Below are 18,937 nucleotides of genomic sequence, written 5' to 3'. Positions count from 1 at the left end.
AAACTGAAAGCCACAGAGTAGGAGGAGATACTTGGAACACGCATAGAACTGATGAAGTGTGTGCATCCATAATTACAAAGATTTCCTACAAATCTTTAAGAAAGAGCAATGATAGAAAATTGAGAGAAGTTCTTGAAAAGTGAGGAGGGGCACAAAGAGGGCTTATGGATTGCTGACAGTTGTTTTATATCTTGGTCTGGTTGGTGCTTATGGAATGATCACTTTATAGTATATAGCAAATGTGTTTAATGTTGCACATTAACACTAAGACTTTTGTCACTTTCACAAAATGAGAAATCCAAATGGCCAATAAACATAGAAGGAATTTGCCAACCCCATTAGAAGTCAAGGACTTGCAAATAAAACAAAAATATTGCTATATATGACCTGAATGGTTGAAATTTAACAGTCTGACAGTACCACGTGATGGTGAGAATATGGAGCTGTTAGAATTCTCATACACTGCCATGTAGCCATGTATAATTTACACTGTAAATTATAAAGAGAAGTGTAAACTTTCATATGCTACTATGCTAGGAGTGAAAACCATATGATAGTATTTTGTCATATTAAAGATGTACGTAACCTGTGGCTCATCAGTTTCAGTCCTAGGTCCACAGAAATGCTTCTGCACATGTTCCAGGAGATGGGTACAGGAATGTTCATAGCAGCAGTATAATAGCTTCAAACTAGAAACAATCTAAATATTTATTAACAGTTTAAAAAAAAAAAGTACACAGAAGAATATTATACAACAATGAATAAGAAACCATTTTTAAAAGATTTATTTATTTATTGGGGGGGAGATAAATCCCCAAGCAGACTCCCCATTAAGTCTGGAGCCTGATGCAGGGCTCTATCCCAGGACCCTGAGATCATGACCTGAACTGAAATCAAGAGTTGGACGCTCAACCAACTGAGCCAGCCAGGCGCCCCAAGAAACATTTTTAATTAATTAAATTTAAACAATTTTTAATAAAAATCTTAAAAGTATAACTTAGAAGGGAAGAAAGGGAAAAAAAGTGTAATATTGAGCTAATAAACCCTCACACAAAATAATACATATTATATGGTTGCGTTAATAAAAAGTTCAAAAGCGTATACAAACCAAACTGCAGTGTTAGGGATGTATATTTAAATTACATAAATTACAAAGCTCTAAGGGAATGATTACCATGGAAGTTAGGGGGGAGGTTATATTGTGGGGGCAGGATAGAGTAGTGATTGAGAAGGAGTTCGGGGGGGGCGGTTCTAGCTACTAAAATTTTTTTTTTAAATTCTTGGCATTGGTGATGGTAACATGGGATTGTATGTATCAATTGTTTCACAATACAATAAAAGGTGTTTCAAAAATATGTATAGTGTGGGTAGGGTCAGATGTGGTCCACCATGAGTTCTATGCTAGAGTAATGATTCAACTTCTATAAACTGGCTAATGATTTATTCCCACCAAAGAGACACTGACATGTCTTGGATTCTATATTGGCAATTTGATTTGCATTTGAAAACCTAAGCCAAATAGAGGCAGAATGATTACACCAACAACTACTACAACTGTTTGTCAAACACTGCCAGATATTTTTCTTAGAAATTTAAATACTTTCATTCATTTCACCCATACAATTAACCTTTAGGAGGAGGGAGGTACTACTTTCATACTTACTTTTCAGAGGTCCCTTACTTGCCCAAGGCCACACAGTAAATGATGAAGCCAGAATTCCAACCTTGGCAGTGTGACCACTGGGCTTTGTCTGCTTGAAAAGATGAGGTCGTGGGTTCAGGTAGAAGCCTATATCCAGTGAGTGAGTGCAGTGAGACGGTCAGTTATACATGAGTGGACCTGGGTCCAGTATTTAAAAAAATAGACATCAGAGGACACGCTTTAGCCTAGAAATCTGGGGCAGTGCCTTAGGAGAGAAAAATAAAAAGAGATAAGAGAGGTGGGCAGAGTTGGAGCCATGGGAGAGCTCCTCAGAGTTTAAGTCAGGTTCTGTAGGAAAAAACCTTTCTAACTGTTAACATACTTAGGTTTTACTACAAAATTATATTACTGGGGAAGTGAGGAAGAGGGTGGGTAGGGAGGAGTAAGGTACTATGATTTGGGACAAAGATCTAATTTAACTTTAGCAGCACCTACAGTTTGGACCACTAGGCTTTAGCCAAAGTACCTCCCACTCACCTCATCAAAGATGAAATATGTAGGAAGAAATAATCAACAGCCTAATGTTGAGTTAGCCGACTTAAGTATAAAGCCACAATGGATGTGTCAGAAGGCTACTAGGATATTGTTTATTTAAATCTATTTCACAGAATTGAGTACCACCTTAATGACCTGAAAGTGTTAAAGTATGTCCCAAAGTGCCTAAATTACTCCCTAAATGTAATTTATGCTTGAGAATAATCTGACTAACTTGATTTAGAACAGCAGGAAGTAAGTTATGCTACACATAAATGAATCAGCAGTGTAATTTTAAATACTGCTTGCATAGTGAATAAGAATTTTAATATTTGCAAAATTTTAAAATCACTTGATTTATTATCCATATGTTTATACTGCCATTTTTGTCCTTTATTTAGTTGGTTTTACATTTCCTCTTACTGCCAGGGAAAAAAGCAACAACATTTTTTCCCTAGTAATAACGTAGAGGGTAACACTTATATTTATTTTCCTGAATGGTATTTTTAATATCTCTATGTATTTGTAGGTCTTACTGCCTTTTTCCTCAATCCTGGACAGTCCAATTAATGGAGTAAGAGGAGTTTAGGGAGCCTAGTGACTGATTAGAGATTAAACTTATAAATGTAACATTGTAAAACTAGCAAAATTTATATCTATTCATTCAGAATTTCTTTGGTGGGAAAGAGTCTAAGTTTCAAAGCAGTCATGATAAAAAATGAAATTTTACATAGTAAATTCAAGAATAGATTTAGACTTTGCTGTTAACAACGCATAGTAAAATGCTGAAAAGTATATTCTAAAATTTTATGCGATGCTTGAAATGGAGTTTAAAATATTATTACTCACATTAAATGCCATCACATGTAAAGTGCATGCTTTTATTCTTTAATATTTTGTTTGAATAGAATTACTCATTTTAACATTAATTTTAATAATAAAATTAAATCAACTTTACAGTTTTCAAAGTTTTAGCACTTGCAGTCTATAATGAATATTCTAGATTTAGATATTTACAAAGTTACAGTGTAAGTAGTTCAAACCAAGTCTCTTTTTTTTTTAAGATTTTATTTATTTTTATTTGAGAGAGAGAGAATGAGAGAGAGGGAGTACATGAGAGGGGGGAGGGCCAGAGGGAGAAGCAGACTCCCCGCCGAGCAGGGAGCCTGATGCGGGACTCGATCCAGGGACTCCAGGATCATGACCTGAGCCGAAGGCAGTCGCTTAACCAACTGAGCCACCCAGGCGCCCCCAAACCAAGTCTTTTAATGCAAAAGTTTGCTTTGCAGGAGTTGGGGAAAAGGGAGCAAGAGGGCAAGAAGGCATTTCAAGAATATGGAACTAATGTGCGAAGTCACATAGCTCTGAGACAGTAGCAGGGCATGGGGAACCACAGATAGTCCTGTGTGGCTGACAAGTCCATCCTGTCTCATTTTTGTGGGCCTGGAACAAGGATGAAAAATAGAGAGCCCGGGACTATAGCATGTTTCCCTTTTCTTCCCACCTCCAGCTGTGTCTTGCAGAGCTAGGGGTGCCATGATTAATTGTAGGAGCCCTTATGGTTTTCTTCTTTAGGGGAATTTAGAGGAAAGATAATCTGTGAAGAGGAACAGGGGTTGGTTGGGGAGGAAGGAGGCTTTGTGGAATCTAGTGGAAGGTGGTAACTGCCAGTGCTCTGAATGCTGGAGGGACACATCTGTGCAGCAGCCTGGAATGAAGAGTTGGCATTTACAGCACAAATGTTGGAAAAACAGTCACCTGCCAGTAGCTGAAAAGAGTTGGCAAGAGAATAATTCTGGTGGTGGGATAAGGGAGAAGAAAAGCAAAGTAAGAAGGGGACCAATGACTGCTACAAAGGTGGAGGAATGGTAAATGGTGACCAAATGCCAATTCTTCTGTGTTCTGGTTAGCTTCTGCCTGTTTCTCAAACTGTGGTAGCAGCAAGAGAGTTGGAGGTAGTAGTCATTAATGTGTGAAACTGCCTTTTAAAATTACTTTCAAGTTACTGTATTTTTTCTGAATATCAAAGTATGAAATGCACATTGTAGAAAAACTTTACAACATAGAAAAATATAATGAAAATTGAAATCAACTGTAGTCTCACCAAGATGGAAAAATACCAACTATGCCTCATCATTTTTTAGCTTCTCACTTAACAAATATTTTGACTCGTGATGTGAGTCACTATGAGACATATGCAATGTACAGTTTTCTTTTAAAGGGGATAAATTCTGGGGCACCTGAGTGGCTCAGGTGGTTCTCAGAGTCTAGAGATCGAGCCCCACGTTGGGCTCTGCACTCAGCATGGAGTCTGCTGGTCCCTCTCCCTCTCCTCCTCCTCTCTCTCTCTCAAATAAATAAATCTTAAAAATAAAGGGAGTAAATTCTTAAGATGTACTCTTTTTTTTTTTTTTAAAGATTTTATTTGTTTATTTGACAGAGAGAGACAGCGAGAGAGGGAACACAAGCAGGCGGAGTGGGAGAGGGAGAAGCAGGCTTCCCGTTGAGCAGGGAGCCCAATGTGGGGCTCGATCCCAGGACTCTGGGATCATGACCTGAGTCGAAGGCAGATGCTTAACGACTGAGCCACCCAGGCACCCCTCTTAAGATGTATTCTTAAGTCATTTATTGTGTATTATATAGTGCTGAAAATATATGGAAACATAATTATCATTACACCACACAAAATGTTTCCAAGATCATTTTGTGGCTGATGGTTATATCACATTTGATCAACCCTAGAATGCCTTTAATTATTAAAGGCTGAATTCTTATTTTTAAACTATCTATAGTTAAAGACTACCCCTTTTGGCTACCATTGGCTGCCTTTTTTAATGCTACCAAAATACTGTTTTAGGTATTTTTAAAGTAAGAAAGATAGTTGGGGTGCCTGGGTGACACAATTGGTTAGATGTCTGACTCTTGGTTTCAGCTCAGGTCGTGATTTCAGGGCCCTGATCTTAGTGTCATGAGACTGAGACCCACATTGGGCTCCGTGCTCAGTGCGGAGTCTGCTGAAGTTTCTCTCTTCTTCTCCCTCTGCCCCTCCCCCCTCAAATAAATTAAATAAGGAAATCTTTAAAAAAGAAAAATATAGTTAATCATCAAGTGTGGTGTCTGATAAAATGCACTGTAGATGTAGATACATTATTTACAAGATGACAAAGAAGAAGAAAGAAAATCCCAACAACTATATCTTTGAATTATTTAGCTAGTAAGACTTCACCTTGAAAAAAAGGAAATCCTACCAAAGAGCATGGAAGACCGTGAAAGGCACCATTGAAGCCAGAGAGATCTGAGAATCCCCTTTCTGTCATTTTATTCCTGCTTACCTTTTGGCAGACTGCTCAGACTCTCACTTTTCTCCAGTGGAAAATGGGAATAATAATTGTTATGTTGTAGGGGGTGTTGTAGGAGTCCATGAAATAAGTAAAAACACGGAGCCCAGTGCCTGGATCATAGTAACTGTTAAAGAAACGTTAATTCCATTCCTTTCCCACTGAAACAATAGGGAGTTGGGGCATTATTTAAGTTCTAAGATTATTTAAATTTCCTAAATGGAGGTAGAGATCTGAAAAGATGTCGAGATATTCAGAACTATAACCCACTACATCTTAAAAGTAGACCTCAGAGAACTTCCACAGGTTCCTGGACTCTGAGGCAGCCCCACAGCCAGGAATTTTCAGGATGGCTTTTGGTTTAATGCTAGAAAATACCTTTTTGGACAGGCCCTAGGAGACCCAGTAGTTCATGACCCCCTTAAGACTTTGAAACTTACTTTATAGAATGTTTTTCACCTTGACTATACATTAGAGTCACTTGGGTGTTTTTAAAAATACCAGTGTCAGGATCCCACCCGCAAAGATACTGATTTAATTGGTGATTTTTATGTGCAACTGTCTTAAGGTCAACATATAACCCTGGCTCATTTCTGCCTCAGTCACTTCTGTGATCAGAACATGACCAGGTACCTCCCTCTTAATATTCTTTCCATGTGCGATATTAACATAGTACCTTGCACTGAGTTCCTTCAGCATTCCAATTGAAAATATTAGCAGATACAACAAAACAAGAAGATTAAATGAAGACAACACTCATCACCTGGTTTAGACTATATATCAGTTGGTTAAATCTGTTATCCTGGATGCTTGAGGACCTTAATATATAAGCTCTTTTGGATCAAAAGTAATATGGAAATTGAAAGCCTTCATGAGATAATTTGATTTTTTTTGCTTCAAGTTTTTATTTAAATTCTAGTTAGTTAACATATAGGGTAACATTGGCTTCAGGAGTAGAATTTAGTGATTCACCATTTACATTTAACACCTAGTGCAGGTAATTAGATTTTGATCCAAAAAATATGTTGTTATTGAATATCTAGCTTCAAAATACTTAATTTCTTAGATGCTAGTATATATTTTTTAAATTCCTGGAATTTTTTAATTTAAATATGCTCATAGGGAAGAAAATGTTAATACTCCATAATTGTTATTTTTATCTTTGTTTCATTCAAGAAATGTGTTTGATTTTGAAGCAAAAATCGCAGCCTTTTATTTTAATTCATCCTTTTTATCCAGTATCATTTATTTATGTTAATTGAAATTGAAATCTACAAATGTGAGAAACTATCAAAATAATATCCTTCTCCACACAATATAACATATATGCTTTGTCCATGTAATTTGTATAATCCATTTATTTTTCTCGATCCATATTTTTTGCCTCTAGGCGATTTGACAGATCTGTGGAAAAATGGCGGCGGTTTCATTATGATATGAAGATACTCAATCAATGGCTAACCGAGGCAGAACAGTTTCTCAAAAAGACACAAATCCCTGAGAATTGGGAACATGCCAAATACAAATGGTATCTGAAGGTAAGGTTTTAAGATCTCTTTTTTCAAACTGTCTTTGTCTTCGCCACAATATTGCAACTGTTTAACTTCTTTAAGTTCAGGTTGTGAAGGATGATGGAAATTTATAATTCCCGACTTTTGTTGTCATCACTACACATACTAGAACATCATCAGAATACCATGTTGGGAGCCTGTGCTGTGAACTATTTGTGTTAGGGTGAGAGTTAGCCTAGATCTAACTGGTCTATCTGATGAACTGCAAAGTGTAATCAAATCTGTGATACAGGGAAGAATCTTATAGCGCGGTGTCCTGTGTTTTTGCCTTATGTTGAATCCTGTACAGGAGAACTTGTGGTATACTTAACAATAATGCAGTTGCTGGAAATATCCATCATGATAAAATTACAGTTCTCTTTCCCTAGAGACAATTGTGGTGATTTGGCAATATTTCTATATATTCTATTGACAGAATGCCTTCTGAGATAGTCTGGAGGCCAAAACAATGCAGAGTTAATTGGTGGTACTTACTGACTTTTTTATGGTTTGTGTTAATGGAAATGCAACATATGGATTATGACCAGTGTACAGTTTAATTTCAACTTGCTGTGTCTTTTGAGTATGCAGATAAAGATAAATTAGATTTTGGAGGTTATAACTTAGGTTATAAAATATACAGTTAAGGACAGGAAATATTGAGTTTATTATACCAAGTCTAAAGTATTTGGGTAACTTTTTACCTCAAATTGTTCATGTATCAATTTTCAATCAAGCAGATTTGAGTTGTGGCCAATTTTTAATGCCGTAAAATACTGATTAGGACAGATGAAAGCAAAGTAAAAGGTAATTTATTATATGTTCAGACATTTCAAAATGCAGGATTCATAAAAGCAACATCATATTCAACTTTATAGTTCTCTATTCTCATACAATTTCTTGCATAGCAAAAATATGATATTAAGTAAGCATGTAAGCACATACATATAGGTAAGCTGTGTAAACATAATATGAATAATTTTAAAATCTTGTGTAATTATGTGTATATCCATGAAACTTGTATATACATCAGCATTGGCATTGAAGATAGAGGAAATCCATGGCTTTCCAATCTGCCATCATATAGAAAATACATTTTGTAATAGCACTAAAGTAAATTTGGGGCTAATGCAGCATTACTAGGTCTCGAAAATATGTGCCATTAAGCTGTACTTGAGGAGATGTTAAACCTCTTGCCATTTCCAGAGATAACCTACACAAGGTAGTTATACATTTTAATCTGTTTTTTATTATTTAAAAAATATATACTCACTATAAAAAATAAAGCAATGCAGAAGTGTATGTATACTTCCATTCTACTCCTCAGAGAGTGGTTGTTTTAATATGGATTTTGGTACATATTTCAGGTCAGCATCTTTGGGAGGCCCCCTCTGAGATGGAGATTAACATACAGAAGGGTTATTAGGGAGGGCTTTTGGAAATCGAGCAATTGGTTTATGATGTGCCTTGGTATAATTTTCTTCATGTTTCTTGTTCTTGAGGTCTGTTAAGCTTCTTTGAATTATGGGTTTTTAGTTTTCATCAAATTTAGAATTTTTCAGGCATTATTTTTAATGTTGTGTTCTTTTCATTTTCAGTCCTTTTTCTGTGTAATTCGCATTACATGATTTATATTGTCAAATTGACCAATCTAATCTTTTGCAATATCTAATCTGTGGTTAATCCCCTGTAGTGTATATTTGTAACCTTAGACAGTGTTGTTTTGTGTGATTCAACACCTTGTTGAAGTGTGACTTGGGTCTTTTTACATCTTTCATGTCTCTACTCAATTTGTCAATCTTTCCTCTACCTTTTGGAAAATATGGGATACAGTTATAACAACTGGTATAATGTCCTTGTCTATTAATTCTATCATCTGTGTCTCTTTCGGGTCATTTTCAATTAAGTTTTCTCTTCATTATGGGTCTTTTTTTCCTGCTTCTTTGGACAAACGGTAATTTTGACTGGATGCTGAATGTTGTGAATTATAACTTGTTGAGTGCTTGGTATTTTTGTGCTGATAAATATTCTTGACCTTTGTTCTGGGACACAGTTAATTTACTTGGAAGCAACTTGATCTTTTGAGCATCTCTCTTTTAGACTTTGTGAGTTTGAAGTAGAACAGCTAAGTCTAGGGCTAATTTAGCTCCACTACTGAGTCAAAACCCTTCTGAGTATGCTCTCTGATGCCCTGTGAATGATGAGGTTTTCCACAGTGGCTGGCAAGAATAGGCACTATCCCAGCTGTATGTGAGCTCTGGTGGCTGTTACTTTTCATCTTTTTGCATAGTTTTCTCCCTCATCATGTGTAGTTTGCTCACATGTCAGAGCTGATCAGGACTCCACTGAAGCCTGGAAGGGAGTTCTCTGGGGGTCTCTAGTGTTCTCTCCCTGTGTATATTTCTCCTGTTTGGTACTCTGCCCTGTGAACTCTAGCCGTCTTGGCCTCCTGGAAGTCCCAGCTTCATCTCACCCACTCAAAGAGACCTCCTAGTTTTGTGAGGGTTTCTTTATCCTTTGTCGTAGCCTGGAACTCTTTCCAGACAGTAAGTGGCAACAATTATGGAGTCACTTCATTTGTTTCTAATTCCTCAGAGATCAGTATCTTTCATTGTCAGGTATCTAATGTCTTCAAAACCATCATTTCATATATTTTGTCCATTTTCTTCAGTTTTTAGCCAAGAGGCTAAATCTGGTCCCTGTTAACCAACTTGACCAGAAGCGGAAATCCAAGCCAAAGGATTTTGATGCCATTTGATGTTTTAGTACATTTATTTCTGCATTCTCTTGCAACTGTGTGATGCTTGTAAATGTCTTGAGAATGTCTAAAGATCCTCAGTTCTTGACAGTGTGGTTTAGTTGACATTGATAAACATCTTATCAAAACTTTTCCCCTTAATTGAAGAATTTTTTAAAAGACTATTTTATTTAGTCTGGTTTTTACTCAACTTATACATGAAATAAGAAAGGGAATTCTGCTTGTCCAAGGAAAAGTTCTTCTAGCTAAGGAACTGTGAATGATATTGAAAATCCTCTGAACAGTAGAGGTGTTCTTTTTTCCCCTACTGATTAGGAAGCTCCAAAATCATGCACATGCCTATGTGCATACATGCACGCACACACGTACATAAAATGCCCAAGGTTGTCTTCTGTTGTGTTAAGTCTCAGAAAACAGGTCCAGAAGGACACTGTAAGGCACCACCATTATTACTAAGACAAATAGAATCTCTGATAATTTCAGCTATCTTGGCCATAATGATTGTTCATCGAGTAATAACAAATAAGAGAATGAGTTTAAATTTTTGCTAAGAAATTATTTTAGGAAACAGAATGTTGATGGTGCCTGTTAGTAGCAGACAGATTTGTTGGCATGAACCGGTAATGGTTGCTTTGAGGAAAATCAAACCAAGCTGCCCATATACTAAACAGATAGACACAAGGGTACACTGGAATTTAAAGCCTCGTATGTATAATTTTTAGCAAAAATATCATGTATAAATGTGAAATAAAATAAAAAGTATGTACATGTACGCTTTTGTGTATATATATATATATATTTTTTTTTTCTATCAAACTGCATTTTATTTAACTCGTTAGCTTGAAAGAAGATAAATCACTGTCCTACTGACACTTGGTATTGTCATTCAAAATAAAGTGACTGCCAATAACAGATAGATGGTCTGGTTCCATGCAACTCAATAATTTTTTTCTCTGTCCCAAGTTAATGATAAAATTAAATATGTGAATTCACATTTTTCAAGATATTCCAGAAATGTGTCATGCCATGATAGGAAATCTCTTTCTAAAAATTAATTTTTTGCATGAGAATATATCAATTATGCTATATGCCACTAAAAACTCATTTGCTAATACATTCACTCAATTATTCATGCATCTTCTTGTATATTCATTCCACCAGTGGTAACTGAGTGCATATGCAAAGTTTTATCACCCACAAAAATATTGACTTGTCACATTAGGCTCTAATAGAAGTTCAGAAGGTTGGCTAAGAGGTTGGAAGCCACATTCAGAAAGTGTGGGTTCAAATCCTAGCTCTTTGAGCTTAATAGTTGCAGAATCTTAAGAAAGTGTCTTATGTGTCTCCATGCCTCTGCTATCTCGTTTCTTAAATAGGAATAAAAATGAGATGTGCAGGTAGCACTTAGATTTACATTTTTCACAAAATAATTACTCATTAAATGAAAGATCTTATTGTAACTAATCACACTTCATAAGTGATTAGCCTATATTTATAAAAACAAAAATTTATTTGCTGAATTACTGTCCCCAACCATCTGAAATACAGATTGGACAACCTGACAATTTCATTAAACTTATCTTTTTATGAATTATGACATTTTCTCAAAGTACAGCTCTTGGATTAGGAACTGAGGAAAATTCTAGTTCAGCCAAACACATCCTCCTCAGATAGCTGACACTTCTGCCTACTCATTTTAGAACAAGAAGAAATGTTAATGGGAGTTTTCAAAGGGAAAGCTGAGCACCATGAAAGAAAGTTATGAAAATAACATTAACTCATATAGTGACAGAGTGAATTGGTGTGCCAACAAGTACCTTGAGTGAAAATAGGAAAGTGGAAATCATAACGTGTCCTAACATTTAGCTTTACACGTCCTCCTAGAGTAGAAAGCAGTAAGTTTTAAAACATAGACTGTTATTTAATGGGGTTGAAAATTCTTGAGGTTGACAGTAGAAATTATAAAAATTGGGCGCCTGGGTGGCTCAGTTGGTTAAGTGACTGCCTTCGGCTCAGGTCATGATCCCGGGGTCCTGGGATCAAGTCCTGCATCCATCTGGCTCCCTGCTCAGCAGGGAGTCTGCTTCTCCCTCTGACCCTTCCCCTTCCCGTGCTCTCTCTCTTATTCTCTCTCTCTTTCTCTCAAATAAATAAATAAAGTCTTTTTTCTTTTTCTTTTTTTTAATTTAATTTAATTTTATTATGTTATGTTAGTCACCATACAATACATCATTAGTTTCTGATGTAGTGATCCATGATTCATTGTTTTCATATAACACCCAGTGCTCCATGCAGTATGTGCCCTCCTTAATACCCACCACTGGGCCAACCCATCCCCTCACCCCCTCCCCTCCAAAACCTTCAGTCTGTTTCTCGGAGTCCATAGTCTCTCATGGTTCATCTCTCCCTCCGATTTCCCCCCTTCATTTTTCCCTTCCTTCTCCTAATGTCTTCCATGCTATTCCTTATGTTCCACAAATAAGTGAAACCATATGATAATTGACTTTCTCTGCTTGACTTAGTTCACTTAGCATAATCTCCTCCAGTCCCATCCATGTTGATGTAAAAGTTGGGTATTCATCCTTTCTGATGGCTGAGTAATATTCCATTGTATGTATGGACCACATCTTCTTTATCCATTCATCTGCTGAAGGGCATCTTGGCTCTTTCCACAGTTTGGCTATTGCAGACATTGCTGCTATGAACATCGGGGTGCATATGGCCCTTCTTTTTACTATATCTCTGTCGTTGGGGTAAATACCCAGTAGTGCAATTCCTGGGCCAAAGGGTAGCTCTATTTTTAATTTTTTGAGGAACCTCCACACTGGTTTCCAAAGTGGCTGTACCAACTTGCATTCCCACCAACAGCGTTAAGAGGATTCCCCTTTCTCCGCAACCTCTCCAACATTTGTTGTTTCTTGCCTTGTCAGTTTTTGCCATTCTAACTGGTGTAAGGTGGTATCTCAGTGTGGTTTGGATTTGGATTTCCCTGATGGCTAATGATGATGAATGTTTTTTCATGTGTCTGTTAGCCATTTGTATGTCATCTTCAGAGAAGTGCCTGTTCATGTCTTCTGCCCATTTTTTGACTTAATTATTTGTTTTCTGGGTGTTGAGTTTGAGAAGTTCTTTATAAATCTTGGAAATCAGCGCTTTTAAAAAAAAGAAATTCTAAAAATCACCATTAGATCAAATATTTAAAAGAGTGGAATATTCTTGCTATTCATAGAAATGGAGCCTGTTTGTTTTATGGGGTAATGCTGCTTAGTGGACAGTATTTCAACTCTGGAAAGCAGTTTGCAGTTACTCAATAAATTAAACATAAAATGTCCACAGGACCCAGCAGTTTCACTCCTAGATTTGAAAGCGTGTTCAGACAAAAACTTGTAGATGAATGCTCATAGGAGCACTAATCATAATAGCCACAAGGTGGAAAAACCCAAATTCCCATTAACAGGTGACTAAATTAAAATGAACAGTACTTTCTAAAGAATATTGCCATGAACAAGCATGACACCTTGACAGCTTAAGAAATTCTGTTTAAAAGCAACTTAAGAAGTAAACAGAAGACGGATAGTTAAGATGAAATTATTTAGGCTTTAAATCAACAAATGTTAAGCCAACATAGAGAGTGGAACAGCAGTGTGTTATTTTGACATGAGTTAACTGATGTTTTTAGGCAAAACTTCATCTTTTTAATGTGAAGTTAATTAGTTTTCTGGTATATCTTTCAATGCTGCAGTGTTTTACTCCTCCACAATATATATCATATTGTACATGTGCAATGTATTTATATATATATTGCTGTAAGTAAATTCAGTTAATAGCTGTTTACTTTGTAACATAATGATACATCTTAATTCACTGTGACTAAGGATAAAGTCAACATGGATTAAATATGTCATGTTGTAATGTTCAGGGGCGCCTGGGTGGCTCAGTTGGTTAAGCGACTGCCTTCGGCTCAGGTCATGATCCTGGAGTCCCGGGATCGAGTCCCGCATCGGGCTCCCTGCTCGGCAGGGAGCCTGCTTCTCCCTCTGACCCTCCCCCCTCTCATGTGCTCTCTCCCTCATTCTCTCTGTCTCAAATAAATAAAATCTTAAAAATAAATAAATAAATAAATAAATAAATTAATTAATTAATTAATTAATATGTCGTGTTGTAATGTTCATGTTCACCATCAAATCTCAAAACCTTAGTTTAAATTTATGTCCCAGTTAAGCAGAGTATACTTTGCCTTTTCTCAAATTGGAAGCTTGCATGAAGAATGGAAAATTCCATAGAGACTGTAGTTATAGCATGAAAACATTACTGTGAACTCTCAGATGAAACAATAAATGGCCAAAAAAAAAAAAAAAAAGGCACTGGTGTCTTGGAATTGGGGAGGGAGGCAAAGAAAGAAGAATCTAAGTAAGAGTCTACGTTTAGCAGCTCTGCAGCTCTGCCTTACCTTGGCTATTTGTGATAGAGGGGAAAAAAAATCCAAAGAGCTTTTTAAAGGACCCAAGTCTCAGAAGTTTAAATTCACAGAGTACATTGGAGTTAGGTAGGGCCTGCCCAAAAGTTTGAGACAAGTGCGTCCGTGAAAAGGCTCTCTTTCTCATAAAGGAAATCTCACCCAGTTTGCAGTCCAGAAAGGCCTCAAGCATCAGGTGTCGTTACTGAAAACCCATTGGCTTGCCTAGAAATAAAGAGAACTGAATGGATGTGCATAGGTCCCTGACACTATCTGCTATCGAGCGAGTTTTGGTACTTTTCTTTGGAGGTACTCTAATACGTAATCGGGAATCTACTCCCTGAAATGACTTGATAGGAGATGAATGACTTTGAATGAATATGGATTAAATCAAAGGCTATCTAGAAAAAGACATATGGTGTAAAAGACCAAATTGAATACAAATATGTTTTCTATACAGTCGGCTTTTACAGTGCTGATTTTCACCAGCTGGCTGGTGAGTTGGACGGCTTCTTAACAGCCGCACTGCAGGGACTCAAATGCTGATAGGAACTTTGATGGACAAATAACTTGAGTAAAAATTTCTGCCATCTGTTGCCCTTCCTTGGGACCCCGATGTTAAGAATAATTCATACTATCGCTGGCCCTTTGTATTTCCCCAGCAGTAATAAAATTTTGTTTGTTCGTCCCACTTTCTGTAACTAAAGGACACTAACGTAAGGGAATGAGCATGAAAATTTAGTGCGAGGAGAATTTGTCTCTTGTCACTTGCTTTAGGGTTACAGCATTGTATAAACTTGGGAATACATCTTACAGGGAACTTTTCAATGTTATTAGCTGGTAGTGGCAGGAGAATTCAGTCTTAATACAGTTAAACAGTTGGGCACTTCGTTCTTATGTAAATATTTTTAGCCTTTTATTGCTGCTTAGAAACTCCTCTACAACTTCTTGGCTCCTATGCATCTTTTCAGAAGTAGTAAATAACAGATTTATTGGGGGTTTGGCACCATGCGGAAATTCAGAGAGGGGCTCTAAATTGTTGCCTATCCAATGTGTCTTTCATAAAGTAAGTATATTAAAATAACTGGGTAATTCCAATGGCTTGTTCTTGTTGTCCAGCATGGCAGGTTTAAGAAGATAGATTGCCACCCATTATTGGAAAGAAGCAAGAACCAAAACTATAACTTATTGTAATAACTATAGCAGTAAAGAACTGCTTAGAATGCATGAAAAACAAGTCATCCCTAAGGGATCCCCATTCTTAGAGTAAGAAATTATCAAGAGAGTAAGAATCTGCAAATAAAAGTGAAGCATGCTAATTGCAGATGGCAAATTGAAGAAAAAAAAAACTGCTCACATCAACATAGAAGCAATGTGAATTCAAAACTATTATTTGATGAAGCATAAGATTAATGCTAATGTAAGTGATTTTCATGAAGTGCAATAGTTTGCAAAGAGGACGTTCTAGCCACACTGATCTTGCTGTTTCCTCTCTCATAGTTTCTTACCCTTCCTTCTAATGCCTGTTCCTACAATTAATTTTGCTTTTCTCTTTGCTTGAGGGTTCTACCCTAGCTCCAGTTCTTATCTGTATGTCCCAATCCCCTCCCTCTCAGGAATTTTGTACATTTCTCTTTATTTATATACATTTGTGCTCTAATGTTTTTTTCTCAGACATGGCCTTTTGTAACTTCTCTTATCTTAAAGGTCTCTCTCTCTCTCTTTCTCACACACACACACACGTACACTTTCTTTGTAACACTGCCATCTGCTAAAATTTTAATACATGTTTGCATGTTTATTATCTATATTTCCAACTAGAATGTAAACCTTGCAGGGACTTGGTCTTTCTTAGTCACAGATATCTACTCAGCACTTGGAACAATCTCCTTTGAGGCGCCTAGGTGGCTCAGTTTGTTAAGCACCTGACTCTTGATTTTGGCTCAGGTCATGATCTCAGGGTCATGAGATTGAGCCCCACATTAGGGTCTGTGCTCAGTGTAGAGTCTGCTTAAGATTCTCTCTTCCCCTACGCCCTGTTCTGCCCTCTCTCTCTCGCTCTCAAAAAAAAGAACAATCTCCTTGTGTACAGTACATATAATACTCATTATAATGAATAATTAAATAAATGAAAGAATTAATATATTCATCCCATTATTCCCCTAGGTATACTATTCCCAAATTTGTCCTTTCTTCCATTTTTACCCCATCTCGTGTCCAAGAAATGCTCCCTTATATTGAGCTGCCCTGTCCTCTTCTTTGTACAAAGTATTTGAAATTTTCACATTTGCTGATGGTTTAACAGTATGATGGCTCCATTCTCTTACTCCTTGAGCATATCATAAATACCTGAATCCATTCAACAAACATTTAGTGTGAGCCTACCGCATGGAAGGCTTTGCCGGCTGCTAGGGATACGGAGTTGGCAAAGAAGCCCATTTCTTTTAATAAGCTAACAGCTTCATGTGTTTAGCATATTAAGGCTAAGGTGGAAACACATGGCAGGTGTCATTATTCCAGAAAGTCCTGGAACCAGCCTTGGGGAGATGGGAGTGTTTTTTCTACAGCACTTATTTGTGTTCCCTAGTCCTTTTTGACCCCCCTCCATTACACCTCTGGGATTCCCAAACTCAACTGAGAAAACATGACTTTGGGAGCCAGGAAAGAGCAATATTTTGAAAGGCAGCACAAGGAAAGAGCTAGCTGTGAAGAAGTCACACAGAGAGTGAGAAAATGTTCTGATATAAGTTGTAAATCTTGAAAAATGATAAAATTGACAAATTATAGAACAAGAGGCCTATTCACAGATGAGATGGTTCAGGATGAACTATTCATCAGGCTGAATAGCAAGTATGTAGTCATAAGAATGGTAAACCTTCCTACTCTATAACCAAATTATAGGTACAAGCCAGAGACCAGGATTGTTTGCAAACATCATAATTCACAAATTTTAAAATTCTTGTTCTATTATGAGGCTATAATTGACAGAAACTTTACTGGCAATTAATTTGTATCAAGTCATTCTGATCAAAACTAGTAAAGAGGAATAATTCAGGGATATGGGGAGAAGAAAAAAATAGATATGATGGAGATGAATGCATATTTATATGTTCCCCTTAAGGCTTTATTGGTTCACTATTACTTTTTGTCAGTAGATAATTTTAGTTTATAACTATGTAGTCTTCAAGTTTTAATCCCTTCTTTGTCCAGGCTCAGGCTTTCATTTTACTTATACTCATTTTGAGGAATATCACAGAGAAACTGAAACAATAGACAAATGTGCTACCCCATAGATTCTAGGACTTCATGTAGAATACTGAACTGGTTATTATTATAAGTAAATATCTTACCTTTGATATCCCTCAGAGTACTTGCAATGAAATGAATTTCAATACAATATATATTACACTTAATATTGATCCTAAAAATATTAAATTCTTTAGAAGAGCAAACTTATAGGACCAAATCCTGCCAGCTACCTGTTTTTGTAAATAAAGTTTTATTGGAACTCAACCATACATATTTATTTACAAACTTTGTTGCTACAAAGGCAGAGTTAAGTAGTTACAGAGACTGCCTGGCCTGGCAAAGCTTAAAGTGGGAACTATGTAGCTCTTAATAGAAAAAGTTTACTAACTCTTGCTTTAGAAGATAAGAGTAATAAGTTGCAATAAAAATCTAAGTATCCTTTTTACCTTCTCTTTAAGCATTCTTTGTTACTTGATATAACACAGAAATAGACTTGGGCCACGTTCATAAACCAAATTCAAATTTGTGGTAACAAAAAGAGGAAATCAAAATAGACTTGTTATTTAAGTCACCTTTTTAAAAAGATTTTTATTTATTTATTTGAGAGAGAGAGAGAGAAAGATCACAAGCAGGGGGAGGGCAGAGGGAGAGGGAGAGGCAGACTCTGCTGAGCAGAGAGGCCGATGCAGGGATTGATCCTAAGATCCCGGGATCATGACTCGAGCCGAAGGCAGATGCTTAACCAACTGAGCCACCTAGGTGCCCCTAAGTCAATTTTCAACTCCAGGAATTAAGAGAAGGGGTTTGATTAAAAACTAAAAGAGGTTTTAAAGTCACTTAAATAATGTGTGGTGGACTTAGTCATTTTGAAGAGTGTATAGAAACTGTCTTACTGACAGTACCACCAGTTGCTCTTGGGTACCTGTGCAGTGTTAGTGGGACAATAAATCAAGTATTCTGTCCAAGAGAGTTCTAGAACTTGTTCTTCTGGAGTTTTTCTCTCACCGTATCAGTGGTCCTAAGCATAGGTCCTAAGCTTGGCCAATCATATTTTTTTCTTGAGACTTTTAATCTTGTCGTAAATGATAAGGTTGGAGTTTATTGATTCTAATGAGAATGGCTGGTCAAGAACAGCAAAAGACTCCTACTATGGGGTCTCTCTGGAGTCCTGCCTGTTCCATGCTTGATTCTTTGATTTTTCCTTCAGTCCTGTGAACCATTCCATTTCTTTACTATGAATCTCCTTATTGGCAGAGGCAATTTCTGTTGCTTATCAATGAAGAACTAAAGGAAACTTAGCATCATTAAAGAAATTATTTGTCTAGCCTTTTATAAAGAAGTTTGAGTCCCCTTGGAAAGCCTGCAAAACATTACCATTTGCATGTAATGAACAGTTTGCAATACTTTGAG

At 36.7% G+C, this 18,937-nt stretch overlaps 1 protein-coding gene across 10 annotated transcripts in view; it reads left to right on the top strand.

The window, feature by feature from the left end:
- DMD (dystrophin) overlaps positions 1–18,937 on the top strand; it is a 2,113,108-nt gene that overhangs the window by 1,030,830 nt on the left and 1,063,341 nt on the right. For all 10 annotated transcript variants that reach the window (XM_064573900.1, XM_064573902.1, XM_064573903.1 and 7 more), the window contains one exon: positions 6,905–7,052. In XM_064573900.1, the coding sequence (XP_064429970.1) occupies positions 6,905–7,052 (148 nt within the window). The remainder of the gene's footprint in view (positions 1–6,904; positions 7,053–18,937) is intronic.

The sequence above is a fragment of the Mirounga angustirostris genome, unplaced genomic scaffold, assembly GCF_029215605.1.
Source record: "Mirounga angustirostris isolate CCGP_5_RB_7025 unplaced genomic scaffold, mMirAng1.0.hap1 SCAF_11, whole genome shotgun sequence".
NCBI lineage: Eukaryota > Metazoa > Chordata > Mammalia > Carnivora > Phocidae > Mirounga > Mirounga angustirostris.
This window is presented reverse-complemented; position numbering and strand designations above follow the sequence as displayed.